General features: G+C 36.7%; 1 protein-coding gene across 1 annotated transcript; it reads right to left on the bottom strand.

Annotated features, from left to right (window-relative positions):
* Positions 1 to 7801: 7801 nt before the first annotated feature.
* Positions 7802 to 12589, bottom strand: LOC131543893 (GTPase IMAP family member 7-like). The gene is made up of 2 exons (XM_058781700.1): positions 12539 to 12589; positions 7802 to 8397 (listed from the first exon to the last, which is right to left on the bottom strand). The coding sequence occupies exons 1-2, from the start codon at positions 12543 to 12545 to the stop codon at positions 7802 to 7804; spliced, it is 603 nt and encodes a 200-aa protein (XP_058637683.1). The 5' UTR covers positions 12546 to 12589.
* Between the last annotated feature and the right edge of the window lie 5273 nt (positions 12590 to 17862).

Here is a 17862-nt window from a genome sequence, read left to right as displayed (position 1 = left end):
TCACAGTGCTTTGGTCCACTGCCTGCTTTCACACTTTACCTCACCAACACACAAGTCCAGTGAGAAAACAAAGCTCTTCAGTAGTTTTGAACTCCAGTAAGTAGGCTGTCAAGACCATTTCATTCACTTTAAACATCGGATTAAGTGATTATTTTCTCTTTAATACAGATGATGCCTAGTCATTAATTGTGTTTATTTAGGGTCAGTGACCCTCCAGGAGCAGGTTTGGACGGCCCTGATGTAGATGCTAAATGAACAACAAGAAGTCGAACCTTTACAAAGTCACAGATGCGCTTTTTTATTTTTAGATGATACCGTTTGGAATATTTGGAACTTGTATTGCCTCCTTATAGAATGAATCACTTTTTTGTTTTCTTTATTTGTAAGTTGCTTTGGATAAATCATCTGCTAAATTAACAAAAGCAAATAGAGGGAAGATGACAGTGTACATTCCTAAGCCACTTTAAAGCCAAATTTGCTGTTGTAACAGTTGTCTTTGCTTTGTGTTGGATAAAACTCACAATGGACACCAATTTGCACTTTATGTAGACTTTTATTCTCTTGGGAATGGGAACACATTGAGCAGCGGTGCTCACCAATAGGCCTATTACTGCATTCGATTTACCTCAGAAGTCAGACGTCGACGCTGGGAATTACGTCACGCCCAAATGGACCGTGATCCAGTAGAGAAGTCAGAAAAAAATGTAATGGAGTTCACTCCTGTTAGCATTAGCCGTGTTAGCAAAAACAAAGCATTACACCGCATTTTGTACCTGCAAACACTCACATACACCATAGCAACATATAATGAGTGTATGACTCAATAATGACACAGGAATATAACAGAAGCTTTATAAATATGTTTATACAGTTGCTTTCACTTTTGCTCACGTAGGGAGCCAGAGCGGCGTCTGAAATGCAGAGAGGGGGCGATCACATGAATGCATATAATACTCCCAGCTAGAAAATACATATAGCTATGGTGCGTTCCTTAAGTTTTAACACGCCATAAACAAACATCTCGGTGCTACAAACACAAAAACTGCAGCTAGTGAGCAATGTACAGAGAAATATTTTATATTATATATACCTCCATGTCATATTTAAAGGTGCTGTATGTAGGATTTTGACTCTACTAAAGCATAAATATACCAAAATATGTTTGCAGATATTTGAGAAACATGCTAAGTTAACATACTTGTTTATCTGAAAAACAATTCTACAGTCAGTTATTCTCCTTTGAAAATGTGCATTCCGGCCCGGAATGTCTGTGTTTGTTATGGTTTGTGAAACCCGCCCACTGCCAGTTTACCCAATTGTATTTCGGCACCGCGGGTTGCCAGTTGGCGGAAAACACAGCGTGTTTAACTTTATTCATTGGCATGTGTGCTCGTTTCTGTTGATGTCCTTAATCTGGCAACCTGCATGTGAGTCAAGTCTGAGGAGGAGGGGCCGGGTGAAAAAAAAACGTCTCCAATATTTTGAATTTGGACTGCAATACCTAGTTCAATCCTACATACACCTTTAAGTCCCACTTAAATGATGATACTTCTGTTTCCAAAACTTATTAACAACATCTTGGGACAAGGTTTTCACACTGACAGCTGTCATTGAAAAACAGTAGCAACTCCATTTGTTTGTCCGAGTGTGCAACAGTAATTAAGGGGGGAGGGGCGATAGGTCAATTGAATGGTTTCAGCTATCTGCCTTGTAAACGACTCCTAATTAATGTCATTCAGAGGTGGACAGTAACGAAGTAAATTTACTTGAGTACTTAAGTACACTTATTGAGTATGAGTATTATTTTTTTCTGAAAACTTGCGACTTTAACTTCACTACATTTGAAAGACAAATATCGTACTTTCTACTCAACTGCATTTATATCAAGGTCCCCAATTCGAAGTCGTTATATGTAGCAGTTTTCCGTGCAGGCATTTTCAGATTCACTTAACCCTTTTTTTCCCCTGTGAAAATCCGGCCTGCGATCTTCCAGGACCCTCCTGTGTTGCCAAGTCTTACAGTATTTCTAAGCCTGCATTTTTACGCCTAGCTTTGAATGGAAATTTGGCTAATTTGTTTACATAAATCTGGCAACCTCGGGACCTTCCCCGCTAAACTAATTTAAACGTCTGCGCTACTGCACAGCTAAAAGCGCTCTAAAAAGGCGTGTTATCTAAAGCCCTTTGGAAAATTAACCATGTTTTTACTATAGTAACCATAACTATGGCATTTGCAGTAAAATCACAGTATACACAAATTTACTATTATGTCACTATAGTATCCATAATTATGCTATTTGTAGTAAAACTTCAGTAACCACAAAATTCATTATATTCATTAAACAAGTATATGTTCAGCTTTGTCAGCCTCTTACATGTATGCTTCTCAAAAACAATTAGTGTATGTGCATATAAACAGCCTTTTAATTAAAAGAGTAGAATAATCAAGGCTTTTTTTTTTTAAATTCTGGACGCAAGAACAGCTGTTACTTCTTGCCCAACTGGTTAATGAAAATAAGGATATAAACAAAGGAAAATTTGGAGTTGGGGGTAACCACCAAAGTCAAAGGTGATACCTTTTTAAAAGCTCATTATTGTCAAATGTTTCTAAAATGTTTGTGTTCTGAGGCAGATTGCCGGCAACAGCCATTTTAGGATAGTTTGTGGCTTGGTCTTAGTGACTTAGAAGTCCTCTTCACTACTCCTAACGTTTCACAGATTTAGGAGCTAGTTTTAGTGCTAAAACGCTTTGTGAAAAACTCTTAGAGCAAATATTTAGGAGTCCTAAATTTAGGACTGACACATTATTTTTAAGATTTTCTCCTAAATCGGAAAGTTATGAGCTACTTTTGGCACTTTTCCACTGTGTGATATGACTCGGCTCGGTTCGCATTTCCAATTCAGTTTAGTACCGCTTTAGAGCGGGGCAGGATTATTCACATGTCGTTATCCACCTTTTTCTTCAACGCGGAAGTACGAGAAGAATAACAACGTGCAGTAAACGGTAAAACTGTTTACACTACAAACCAGTGTGATCATAATTAAAATAATACATTAAAATAATATGATAAGACACACCAATTTTCAATATCAAGCAACAAAACAAGTACGAGAAGAATAACAACATGCAGTAAACGGTAAAACTGTTTACACTACAAACCAGTGTGATCATAATTAAGATAATACATTAAAATAATATGATAAGACACCAATTTTCAATATCAAGCAACAAAACAAACTGTTTTGTACAGCTAAAAATAGCTGGACGCGGATGAGACCGGAAGCTAGACTCATAGAATTTACAAATGGCCTCGCCAATTTTTACGGCAAGAAAAAGGTGGATAGTTGTGCCGCCTCTACTGTCGCTGGTAGCCGTGTGCGGCCAAGAGCTAAGCGACCTCCTGAAAAACCTTTTCATTCCACGTCGCTCCATCAAGTTCTCGCTGGATCCGCTCCTTGGCTATCAACGAGAGGAACGTCTGTACTTCCTCAACAGACCACGAAACAGGTTGTTAAAAAAGGTGCGCTCATTCAAAACAGTTGCATTCGATCCTTCACTGGCTGTGCTGATTTAAATCTAACGGGTCTGTTGTGTCTCATGTCGCAAGTTCAATGACGCAGTTGACCAATCAGTGATCAGCAGAGTTTACACGTCACGTTTTGGTATCGGTACGGTTCGCTTGGAACCTCAGCTGAGGTGGTGCTGAAAAAAGTACCAGGTACTGTACCCAGTGGAAAACCCCCTAAAAGTGAACCGTACCGTGCAGTGGAAATGCGCCATTTGTGAATAAAGGCCCTGTTCTTCTGTTTCCCAGATAGCACACGTATGTCTGCAAGATGTCTGTTAAAGATCACTTGATCTATAAAGCATCTGCTGTGTACAAACATCTGGCAGATGTCTGTAAGATGTCAGTTATGTCTTAAATTGACATCTGATGGGAAACGTCCTATAGACCTAGGCTATTGCAGATGAACACTCTAAAAAAATACGTCTTGCAGATGTAAAACCCTTACAAAAATTGATCATGGTTTTATTGTATTAAAATTGTAGTAACCATGTTTTTTTCTGGCGCATTGATTACCATTTGTAAAACCACAGTTTTCTACAAATACCATGGTCAAACTATGGTTAGTGTAGTCTCGTGTAGCCAGACCTTCATCCATCAGTCTGAAGGTCTGGAAACATGGTTACTACAATTTTGGTAACACTTTACAATAACAGTACATGAATTATCATGTACTAATACCTTAATTAATAATTACTTGACTATGAACTAATGAAGAGTTAAGACATGTATAATGAAGAACTAACTTAACTACGACATGAGTCATATGAATTACTGCATGAATAACACCACCTTAATTACATGTTAGTTCCTGCTTGTTAGTTAATGTATTAATTAACACTTTGGGGTAAACTAAATCAAACATGCTCTAGAAGAAAGATTCATGAAAATGGCACACTGCAAAATTGTTTATAAATTTTCCACCTGCAGCTATGTCACAAACATCAGTGAATGACAGTGGATTTCTTGCAATATTTATGTTTAACCTAACTCATCCAACTCACAATGATGCATTCATAATCAAAAACAACTTCATCTCATCCTGTTTTGAGTGATTCCACTGCTGCCCTCCTACAATAATGTATTCATTAAGCAGATGCAATTTTCCAAATTAAAATCAGTGTTAGCATAGAGATGATGGTTATGTTATGGATTGGTTTACTGTCTTTATATCATAATAATGCACTGAAATCAGACGTTTGTCTTGTGTTCTTGCTCTTCTTTTGGGCCACTATTGCCCCTTCAAAATGTTAACCTTCCTCCTACCGTTCAGTTCCTTCTCCATCCAAATGCAGCCATGTGACCTCTGCTCTTCCACTTTTTTACAAACCACCAAAAAACACCAAATATCTGATTTAGATGAGCTGAATATGTATAAAACGTGTAATTTATAACTTTTTAAAGATGTGCCCCTCCAAGACAAGTCATGACATGATACATTGACAACTCATGAATTCATGTTAAGTTATAAGTAATTAATGATGAGTTAATGATATTGTGCCCCCCCCAAGTAAAGTCATGACATTATGATACATTAACAAGTCATGAATTAATGTTAAGTTAATGATGAGTTAGTAATATTGTGCCCCCATGTCATGACAAAACTTAAAATATTTATGTATCTTTTATATCATTAAGATATTCTTATCAATGCATTTTTATCATTTTATCAATAAGTGATTTAGACATTTAGACCTCTTAACCTACCTCCAAACCTAAACCTACCCATTTTATAAACATCCAATAAAATAACCATTTTAGTAACAATAAGCATTAAAAAAGCTAATCCCACTCCTACATCTACACCTAAACATAGCTATTTCTGTACAGTAGAAGAAAAACATGACAGACAGATAAATGCAATTACAATCATGTATTTACAATAGTCTAACCTTGAGATCATAAATGCATGAATTATAATTTCTGCATTTGATGTTGAGAGCATAGGTCGCAATTTAGATATGTTTTTGAGATGGAAAAACGCAGTTTTACAGATGCTAGAAACATGGCTTTCAAATGAAAGATTGATATCTTCATTTGAGCATAATTTATGTTGTTAATCGCTGAAAATATTATCCAGATTATTTTCCTGATCCTCTCCCTCTCAGTGAACTCGTGAAGGCGCATGCGTGCTGCTAGCATCATTCAAATACACACCTCACCAGAAACACGGCATGTCGCAATCTTTGACGAAGGCAGGCGAGAGCCAATGAGCGTTCGATTATCCTGCCGTAAAACCTGTCGTTTGAAGTGGCAACATTTGAATTTGTAACGAACGCGTCAGTCAGCGCGGGCTTTGCTGTTTACGGTCGCTGGACTCGCTGCTCGGGATGGAGATGAAGATCGTCGAATAAAGGCTTGGATTTGGGTCTGTTCCTCGCAGTCGTATGGATTCTGAAGATCTGGATTACAGTGCATGAATAAAATAGTTTCATTTCATAATTATGTTGCGGTTTTGGTGGGTTTTTTTTATAGTTTTAATAGTCAGTCACAGCATGTTGGAGAAAATGCCTTTTGTGGCCCATGGCAAACAAAGTAAACATTTCATGACAAGTAAAGGTTAAACAATTTCAAATGTTATTTATTTTAAGGTTTAAAGTTAAGTCTTGTTTAACTTGTAGGCCTATTATTGGAAACGAGCCGGCAGCAGAAATCACACAATAAAACGAAATGTTATTATTTCATATTAAGTAAACGAGTAAACAATTTAATGATGCAATTGGAAACAAGGTAATTGATATGACAACTAATAATACAATTAATTCCGCGATTTCAATATTCATAAGGATTCATTTTTGTCAATATGTAAGTATTTGTACATTTAGATGCTGAAAATACGTTAGTATTGTACTTTTTAGTGCCTGTAAAAACGTAAGTAAATGTACGTTTTATAGAACCACAATTTACATAAAATACATATGAATTATCATGAGATCACGCTGGACTTTACTTGACTGTACACATTATTAATTAATCATTAACAACTCATAGATTAACTAACATGAACTCATGCCTTGTTAATGTATCATAATGTCATGACTTTACTTGGGGGGGGCACAATATCATTAACTCATTAATTACTTATAACTTAACATGAATTCATGAGTTGTCAATGTATCATGTCATGACTTGTCTTGGAGGGGCACATTTTTAAAAAGTTATAAATTACACGTTTTATACATATTCAGCTCATCTAAATCAGATATTTGGTGTTTTTTGGTGGTTTGTAAAAAAGTGGAAGAGCAGAGGTCATGTGGCTGCGTTTGGATGGAGAAGGAACTGAACGGTAGGAGGAAGGTTAACATTTTGAAGGGGCAATAGTGGCCCAAAAGAAGAGCAAGAACACAAGACAAACGTCTGATTTCAGTGCATTATTATGATATAAAGACAGTAAACCAATCCATAACATAACCATCAACTCTGCTAACACTGATTTTAATTTGGAAAATTGCATCTGCTTAATGAATACATTATTGTAGGAGGGCAGCAGTGGAATCACTCAAAACAGGATGAGATGAAGTTGTTTTTGATTATGAATGCATCATTGTGCGTTGGATGAGTTAGGTTAAACGTAAATACTGCAAGAAATCCACTGTCATTCACTGATGTTTGTGACATAGCTGCAGGTGGAAAATTTATAAACAATTTTGCAGTGTGCCATTTTCATGAATATTTCTTCTAGAGCATGTTTGATTTAGTTTACCCCAAAGTGTTAATTAATACATTAACTAACAAGCAGGAACTAACATGTAATTAAGGTGGTGTTATTCATGCGGTAATTCATATGACTCATGTCGTAGTTAAGTTAGTTCTTCATTATACATGTCTTAACTCTTCATTAGTTCATAGTCAAGTAATTATTAATTAAGGTATTAGTACATGATAATTCATGTACTGTTATTGTAAAGTGTTACCACAATTTTAATACAATAAAACCATGGTTAATTTTCGTAAGGGTTTTCCATCTGCACTTTTTAGAGTGTTTGCTCATCTGCAATCGCCTATGCTATTGATTGGCCAAGGCATCTTGACCGACATGTCGCCACAATTCATATAGTTTTCAGTCACGTGACTGGCTTGAAGACCTGGAGGGCAAAACATCCAGGCACAAGCACTGCAGCACAAGCCTGTCAATTTTCCATCTGTTTCACAGCCGCAAATATGTAGATCACCTCTCAAAAGAATAAAACAAAGGTATGTAAACAATATGCAAGTTTTGGCCATTTGCAATCCATATTAAGCACCCGCGGCATTATTCCAATTATTAAACAATGCAACAAAACGTTGGAAAAAACACTTAGAGTGTCGTATTTGTCGTTTTTTCCAGTATTTGCTGTCGATGACGTGACAGCGGCCTCCACATTTATCAACCAGCTCCTGTAGCTTTGGGCTCATCTTCACAAACTCCTCGATGGTTTGACCTTCTAGCTGTTCTCCATGAGTGAATAAAACCACTGAATGATTGAAGGTGTCTTCTCCACAGTACTCAACGATTTTATCCACGACCTCCATCTCTTGTCCTGTGTATCTCCCAACTTTCAGGACGATGGTGAACATGTCTGGACCCGGAGAGCTCTCGATCACTGATCGAATGATTTCTGATTTGATGATCTCCTCATCCAGGCCGGTGTCAAAGAGTCCAGGCGTGTCAATAACGGTGATCTTTTTGCCGTGGATCTTCCGGTCTCCACTGACACATTCAGCCGTCACAGATTCTGGTGAAGCTTTGCTCTTGAAAACTTGTTGTTTGAGAATCGTATTCCCGGCACTGCTCTTGCCATCTCCGGTTTTCCCAAGAAGCACAATCCTTTTCTCAGGCTGAGAGTCAGAAGCTATTCAGGGGAAACAAAATGCTGTTGTTAATAAAGGAATTTACTAATTTAATAATACACTATGAGGTCTACAAATCTATATTATGTCTTGAACATGTAATCATAATATGGAAGTCCATTTTTTCCACTTGAGAAAAAGCATGCTTTTGATTGAGAGATAAGAAGATTAAATTGAGATAAAAAGTTTAAATTATGACATATCATAATGTTGACATAAAAAGTCATAAATATGCCATAAAAGGTTTGACATACTAAGTCATGATTATTATGTGATACTATCAAAGTCATACTTATGACACTGTAGGTCAAAATTATAGATAAAAAGTTGAAATTGAAGTTGAATAAAATATGACATAAGTCACTTGTGAGATGTTAAAATTATGATACAATAAATTATGATGACAGAGAAATTATGACATAAAAAGTTTAAAATATGTGACCCTGGAGCACAAAACCAGTCTTAAGTCACTGGGGTATATTTGTAGCAATAGCCAAAAATACATTGTATGGGTCAAAATTATAAATTTTTCTTTTATGCCAAAAATCATTAGGATATTAAGTAAAGATCATGTTCCGTGAAGATATTTTGTAAATTTCTTAACGTAAATGTATAAAAACTTCATTTTTGATTAGTAATATGCATTGCTAAGAACTTCATTTGGACAACTTTAAAGGCGATTTTCTCAATATTTAGATTTTTTTGCAACCTCAGATTCCAGATTTTCAAATAGTTGTATCTCAGCCAAATATTGTCTGATCCTAACAAACCATACATCAATGGAAAGCTTATTTATTCAGCTTTATTTCGAAAATTGACACTTAAGACTGGTTTTGTGGTCCAGGGTCACATATGGCAAAAGGTCATAAATATGAAAAAAATCTAATAAAAAGCTGATATGACAGAGTCATAATTATGAGATAAAAGTAAAAATTCAGAAATAAAAATCCAAATGATGGGGAAAAAAAGTAAAGATTGTGGCATAAAAAGTCAAATTTAAGTCACAATGACATAACACTAAAACTACTTGGGAATATGATATTGATAGTTTTCACGTGGCATCACCTGGAGGGCAAAACGAAGCTTTGCTCCACTGACCACCAGTTATTTTTACGCAGATTGCATTAAAGTGGTCCTATTATGCTTTTTCACTTTTTTAATTTTAGTCAGTGTGTAGTGTGTATGTTTGGGCATAAAAAGATCTACAAAGTTACAAATCTCAAAGTCCACTCCAAAGGGAGATATTTCGTTTTTTGAAAAAAACCTTTTCAAGAACTACAACGAACAGCTCGTTTGGACTAGTGATGAGTCGTTCTTGAACGATTCGTTCTTTTTGAACGAATCTTTAATGTGACTCGGGAAGAACGAGTCGTCTCTGAGAGTGATTCGTTCAGTCGCGCATGCGCAACATCCTATAGGTTCTGCACTGAATTAGTTCACCTGTTTCGAGTCTTCGGGTTTGAGCCATTCGTTCATCATGTGACAGCCCCATACACGTAACCTATGCAGTCAGAGCCGGAAAGATAATTGATTAGTTCGTATCCCGAGTCTTCGGGTTTGAGTCATCACGTGACAGCCTCATAAGCTAAACCTATTCAGTCTGAGGGAAAAATACTTAATAATAATAATAATAACAATAACCAACTCTTTAGTTTATTACCTTTGTTACCACATTCAGTGTTATGGAAAAGAATCATGACAGAAATTCACATTTATAAACTGTAATTAAAAAGCTACAATTTGAGACCAGAAACGCATCACGTAACTGTAAGAGTAAATAATAATAATAATAACTATGCACCCGTTTGTAAGGAAGCTTGTAAATTAACTAATTTATCTGTCCAATGCTGTCACATCACGTGACAAAAGAACGAACGACTCGAAAGACTCGGGAGACGAACTAATCAATTATCTTTCCGGCTCTGACTGCATAGGTTTAGCTTATGGGACTGTCACGTGATGAACGAACGACTCAAACCCAAAGACTTGTCAGACAAGAGGTGAGGTGAGCTAATCAAGACCCAGGTAAACGATGAAGTAATCTTTTCTGTTTCTTATAGCATTAGTTTTGTATTGTTTGTAGTGATCAACGTTCACATAAGTAGTAGATGTGTTAGGGAAGTAGCACGTAACATTTTAATTATATTTTGCTAAAATGAACGAAATGACTCGAAAAAAGATTCGTTCATTTTGCTGAACGAGACTGAAAGGTCCGAGTCAGTAAAATGATCCGAACTTCCCATCACTACTTTGGACTACAATGTTGTTTTCCAGTGTTTGTGACATCACAAAGCGGCCAATTAGAATATCATTAAAATAAATCCCACCTACAGAAATTCGAGTGGTTGGCGGGTGGGGAGGGGCCAGGTCGTGGTTAGAACCATAGACATATAAACCCGGTGCGGGTGTTTTTATATCACTGTATTTCTGAAGGAAATCGACTTGCTTCAGAAAAATTGTGAATTTTTATTTCATCTTGCATGTAATGTCTGATAAAGCAGCGTTTGTGTGCATTTCTGCTTTGTGTACAGCATTACCGGGGAAACCTCGATCTCTCCCGCTCCAACAGCGCCTCCTGCTGGCAGAGAATGAATTTGCATATATATGCCGCCACAAATAGAGTGTCTGTGGGAAACACTGGACTATGGTATAAATAAATTCAACTGTATAACAGTTTTACTGCAATTCATATTATAATGTTAGAATTAAAGAACAATACACATAATACATATTACCGTTGCACTTATCTGTACAGTAAATGCAGTTATTTTTAAGCTGTTGTTGACAGCGTATCTAAAACGTAATTTAGCCAAAAAAACAACAAAAACGTTACCACTTTAATATGTCTTGCAATATCCGTGCATGCAAAGGTTCTGCGTGATCCTCTTGTTCAATATTCTCGAGGTCTGAACTGATATAGCAAAACTGACGAAGTTACTGTTTTGGCAAGGGGCGGAGCAATACTGAAACACTGTCTAAGCTGTTCGCCAATCACAGCGCACTGGGACAGCTAACCAATCACAACACATTTCGTTTTTCGGAAGGCGGGCCTTCATCAAATCCAGAACTAAGCCATTTGTGCCTGGCTGGGGAGAAAGGTATTGTAATAATGTAAATTATGTGAAAAATAATGCGTTTTTCAAACCACCAAGCATGAGAGCATGTTCTAGTACACCTCCAAAACAAAATCAAGACTTTGTAAAAGTGCATAATAGGACCCCTTTAAGTAGTAATGTAGTAAAACGCAGATATTAAAAGGCTAAATTCAGTAAACACCTTATTGATGATGATGTATATTTTGTACAGGCAAGAAGATGAAACCAGAATATAAACACAATGTGCACAATTTCACGTTAAGTGGTTTCCCATAGAAAACCATTAGAAGCAAAACACTGAACCATTAAGCGAATGCGTTCATATTCTGTCCTCATCTGCTTGCCCATGTAAACTATGCATCATTAACTATAGAGATTACTGAATTTGATATTTTAATATTACTGTTTTAAATATATTAACTCACTTTAAGTGTTTTTACAACGTTTTGTTGCACTGTTTAATGATTGGAATATTGCCGCAGGTGCTGATTATGGATTGCAAATGGACAAAACTTGTTTTATTGTTTTGAGAGGTTATCTAAATATTTGCGGCTGTGAAACAGATGGAAAATTAACAGGCTTGTGCTGCAGTTCTGGATGTTTTGCCCTCCAGGTCTTCGAGCCGGTCATGTGACTGAAAGCTGTATTGTTAATCAGTTTCCATTTTCATAATAAACTGAGGTCTACAGATTTAAGTCTTCTATGCTTAACAGTAATCTTTTGGTGTAAGGCATGAGATTGACTGATTTTATTCTGCAGAACATAAAGAAAAGTTTTCAAAGAACAATGAGCGTCAAACAACATTGATTTTCTTTGCATTTTTTCTTCACAATTCAAGCAAAATTGAAGGGTAATAAATAATAATCATTTTCATTTTGGCGTGAACTGCCCCTTTAAGATTGGTAGCATCTGAATTTCTAAAGGTTAAACACTCTAGTAGCTTTTCATCTTAAATATGGCAACACTTGGAATCGTTCAAAGTCAAAATGATCATCTCATATTTTAGAATCATAAGGAAAGGTATTTCATTAATGGTATAATTTCTTACCTCCCATGTTCTTGTCCCGTCCACAACTGAGGTGCAGTAATGAATCAAAATTATGTTGTATTGATGTTTTTATCTAAAATCTCATCCAGTCATGGTTCATGGTTCTCCATCTGATCATTTAATAAAAAGCTACAGAAACATAAAGGCTATTTGATGTGTATCAGCGAACAGCTTGAAGAGTTTCTCTGCTCGAAACACCCTTAAATGAGTCGTTAGACACTACAGATGAGCTACAGGAATTACCAGAACGACCAGTCCTCCGTACGCTTTCACACACCTCCTACTTCACGTCACAATCTCATCACACCAAATTCAGAACAGATGGTAAAGAAAGTCAAACTTGGTTATTAGCAGAATAGCAGAATAGAAAAGGCTGAAGTATAAATGATTCATTACCTTTACTGTGTGTTTTCATTCTTGGGAAGCATGAATCAAATAGAAGGTGGAATTGTGTCACTGTTACCAACACCAGAACTATGAATAGTATCTGTTTTTTGTTTGTTTTTTGGTTACTCTTCATTTTGATAGTCCACTTTAGACATTAGTAACTTTGTAACTACATGTCAACTAACTCTCAGAGTAGACTGCAAGTGTAGGTTTAGGGTTAGTAGAATAAGTTGACATATACTTGCAAAGTTTCTCATAGTCAGTATGTTGTATGTTGTGGACCCATCAAAATAAAGTGTTAGAAGATATTAAGCAGACAGTCTTCTAATACTCTAATGACTGCTAGTTGACATGTAGTTGCAAAGTTACTTACTGTTAGTAGAATGTCTAAAGTGGACTATAGAAATAAAGTGTTACCATTTTTTCACCAAAAATTGCTTTACAATTGAATTTAAAAATATACATACAAACCTAGTAGAATTCAAAAGATACATAATATACCTGTACATACAAACTGTCTATTGTAATATACATGTGCATACAATTGTCAATTTGTATATTGTTATTCCCTATTTACTTGTTCTATTTTTAATTCTTCTTTTATTATGTGTTTTTGTCCTATCACTGTCATTCTGTTGCACTGTGGAGCTTCTGTCACGAAAACAAATTCCTCATATGTGTAAACATATCTGGAAATAAAGCTCATTCTGATTTACGTCTTTGTGGTTTGTTTTTAATTTTTAAAAAAATGTTTTTTTAGGCCTCAGTGGTTTATCAGCGCTCGTCAATGTCAAAATGATTGAGATGACCAATCAAATCAATGTAGGCGGGGTTTACCGTTCTCAGAAGCATAGCAGTAATTCCAGTATGAAGAATAAATTTTAACATTGAAAGAGAGTGAGATAAGATGATAAAGTAGCGAAGTATATTGTTAAGCATGAGGGTTATATATATATACATGAAATATATTCTTGTGTCTTCCCAAATGTAACTTTTCATATTGTTAAGCACGAGGGTTATATATATACATGAAATATATTCTTGTGTCTTCCCAAATGTAACTTCTCATAAGTAGCGGATACAGACCTATTTATACCTTCATACACGGAATCAGCTTTTTTTTGCTGCTTCCCATCCTGTAGCTCCTCCTGCAATGAATCCTGAGAGCACCATAGCTGAAAGAGTAACACCTGCAGCAAAAACAATCCCTGCACCTCCTGCGACCCCTAGCGCAGCTGCTCCAATACCTGTCCCTGCTGAAGTGCTGGCTTCGTTAAGGCAGGACGCAGCTGTTGCCACACTACCAGCAACGCCCAATAAAGCGCCAGTTAGGGCCCCTATTGATGCACCTGCAAGTTTCAGCAGGAGACTGTCATGCACAACTCTTTCTGCTCTTTCTCGCTGCTGGCTTGGAGGCACAGTGTCTTCGTTTGCATTCATCATCTCTTGAATAATTATCTCGTTCACCGCTTGAAGCAGATCATTGGTGTAGCGGCCATTCCTTTCCACCATTGTATTTATGGTATCCAAGAGATTTTTCACCTGGAAATTATTACTCTTGTACCCACAACTACAGGGGCAATGGAGACATTTTCTCCAGTATTTACTGTCGATGACGTGACAGCGACCTCCACATTTACGAACGAGCTCCTGCAGGTTTGGACTTCTCTGAACAAATTCTTCAATTGTTTGACCCTCTAGTTCTTCGCCGTGAGAGAATAAAACCACTGCATGTTTAAAGGTATCCCCTCCGTAACGTTGACTTATTTGATCCACAATCTCCATTTCTTGTGTTGTGTATCTTTCAACTTTTACAACAATGACAAAGCCATCAATACCTGCTGTAGGAGCCTATTTTTGTTCAGATTCAGTAATCAATGTTATATTATGCGGTGCATTTCAGTTTTGAATATTTTGGTTTGGATTGTTTACATTTGTGAATTTACTTTGTTCATATGTGCCATTTGGATAAATTGCACAGGAATCAATTGAAAGAACAAGCAAATCTATAAAGGAAAGATTTTTATGAGTGTTTGAAAATGGGTAATGGTGCAACTGCTAGAATACACTTTGTTTTTTGGAGTGAATTTGCCATTCATTTTCTCCAAAACTATACAGTAAAATTATGTTAAAATCAATACAGTAATAGTCAGGGTCACTGTGAACAGGAATCAACTGGAAGAATGAGCAAACCTATTAAGGAAACACTTTTATGAGTGTTTGAAAATGGGACTTGATCTAAAAGTGCAAGGATACACTTGAATGCTTGGGGTGAATTTGCCATTAATTTTCTCCAAAACTATACAGTAAAAATATTTGAAAACTATTTCAGTAATAGTCAGGGTCACTGTGAACAGGAATCAGTTGATAAAACAAGCAAATCTATAAGGAAATATTTTTATGAGTGTTTGAAAATGGGTAATGGTGCAACTGCTAGAATGCACTTTGTTTTTAGGAGTGATTTTGCCATTAATTTTCTCCAAAACCATACAGTAAAAAGACTTGAAAAGTCATACAGTAATAGTCAGGGTGACTGTGAACAGGAATCAACTGGAAGAATGAGCAAACCTATAAAGCAAAGAGTTTTATGAGTGTTTGAAAATGGTACGTGATGTAAAAGTGCAAGGATACACTCAGATGCTTGTGGTGAATTTGCCTTTAATTTTCTCAAAAACTATACAGTAAAAATATTTGAAAATAATTACAATAATAGTCAGGGTCACTGTTAACAGGAATCAATTGGAAGAATGAGCAAACCTATTAAGGAAAGCTTTTTATGAGTAAGTGCTTATGAGAAAATGTGAGAATGCACATTGAGATTTGGAGTGATTTGCCATTAATTTGTACAGAAATTGTACAGTATATTTAACTTGAAAATTAATACAGTAATAGTCACTCTAAACAAGTATCAGTTGAAAGGTACACACACACACACACACACATATATGTGTATTTCGGTGCCACGCACTAACAGAACAGATTCCTGTTCCTCTCTGATTTTGCAAAGCACGCGAGGCAGAAGCTTCACTGGAGGAAAGGCATACTTGTGTACTTTCGGCTGTGAGCTAGTGCATCCACTCCCAGAGGAGAGTGTGTCAGTGAATAAAACAGCGGGCAGTGAGTGTTCTCCGCTGATGCGAAGAGATCCACCTCCGCCTTGCCGAACACACTCCAAATCATTTTCACTGTCAGAGGGTGTAATCTCCACTCCCCGTGGATTATCCCGCCTATAAAATAAACGCAAAAAAAGCGTTTTAAGTTCATAAATGTTTTGATTCCCCCCTCCCTTTCCTCACAGTGGTTTGGTCCACTGCCTGCTTTCCTTCTTTACCGATACACACACACACACACACACACACACGAGTCTGGTGAGAGAGAGCAAGTTAGTTAATAGTTGGCGATAAGCCTGTGTGTGAACTGATATTAGGCTTATATTGTAGGCCTACATGTTGGGTTTCGTTCAATACGATGTTAAGTGGCAGATCAGTGGGTTTAATGCGGTTGAATTAATGCGAAAGAGACGTACTAGGTTTCAGACGAAACCTAAAATACTATGGATGATGCAAAATAATAATTATAATATGACCGCGTGGTGAACCATGAACTCATATTTAAACATGGTCTCCATGCTATGTACACATGCTGTGTACACATATCTATCCTTTCAAGTACAATTTTGGCTGTATTATTTGTGGCCCCTTCAAACATTGCTCTTGAGAAATTTTACGTTTATTGCCCCCTCCTTCAAGAGCGATTTGATAGTGGTCAGCGCCGAAGACAAGCCACTGAACAAGTCCGCTCGCTCTGTGTTTTGACTGTTCCACTGTGCAGTCCAGTAAAGTCGAAAAACATACAAAACTCACCTCAATATCAGGGCAATTTTCCTCCTGCTTGTGCTGGCCTCTGTTAAGCGAGTTGGAGACCTGCAGGCGCTTTCAATTGATGACTCGTGTATTGAATTCGGGCCAGGTGATTGCAGACTTACTTTGAAGCCTAGAAAAGGTTATGTGCCTAAAGTGCTTTCGACTCTCGGGAACACTGGCCGGGGCGGAGCCGCTTAATACCATATAACTACCTCAAGAATCACAAAATAAACACAAATAGCACACATTTATCCATGAGTGAACATTAAGAAGCAAAACTGATGACACACAGGAGTCAGAACCTCAGGATGATATGAACAAGAGCACAGGTGATCTGTTTTGGAAAATGAATCCTGGTAGCGGGAGACAAAGAGGATTAAGGGGACGAGTTCAAAGCTCATCTGTTGCTGATGAAATATAAAGCAATAAAGTTGACCATGTTCTTGTGTGGCTGATTCATTCAGGAACAAAGCATTTGACTGTGTTAATGAGTGAATCACTGAATCATTTATTCAACCGATTCATTCAAAAAGCTGATTCATTCAATAAGTAAACACAGCCCATTGCTCAGAGACGCAAAACAGTGCTGTGATCTTTGTTTGGAACTATTTTCATGAAATTCTGAATGAATCTGTTTGAATGAATCAGTTGATCTCAATGACTCACTCATTAACAGTCACTTGCTGTCACCTACTGCCGGTTTTCATTTCACATTTCGACTATTTATTTTTTTCATGTCTAAATATTTCAAATATCAATATTTAACGTTTTATGTTAAAAACAAAACATTAGGCCTATTTATGCATCTGTAACTGCAGTTTAAATTCATCCATGTCCCCTCTGCGATACATAAACTGTGTAAATACATCTAAATGCTATTTCAGATGCAGATTCCAGAAATGTTTTCTTATGTTGGAATGAAAGACACTAAGTACCTGGTGAAGTGATTCTTAGTCTTATCCAAAAATACAAAATGGAAGCATATATATTTGCAGAGCTGGGTAGATTACTGACAAATTGTAATCTGTTACTGATTCCAGATTACATGACAAAAATTGCAGTCAGTAACGTAAT

This window comes from Onychostoma macrolepis, chromosome 07 (genome assembly GCF_012432095.1).
Source record: "Onychostoma macrolepis isolate SWU-2019 chromosome 07, ASM1243209v1, whole genome shotgun sequence".
In the NCBI taxonomy this organism is placed as follows: domain Eukaryota; kingdom Metazoa; phylum Chordata; class Actinopteri; order Cypriniformes; family Cyprinidae; genus Onychostoma; species Onychostoma macrolepis.
The sequence above is the reverse complement of the archived record's forward strand: the minus strand, read 5'-3'. Positions and strand labels throughout refer to the sequence as shown.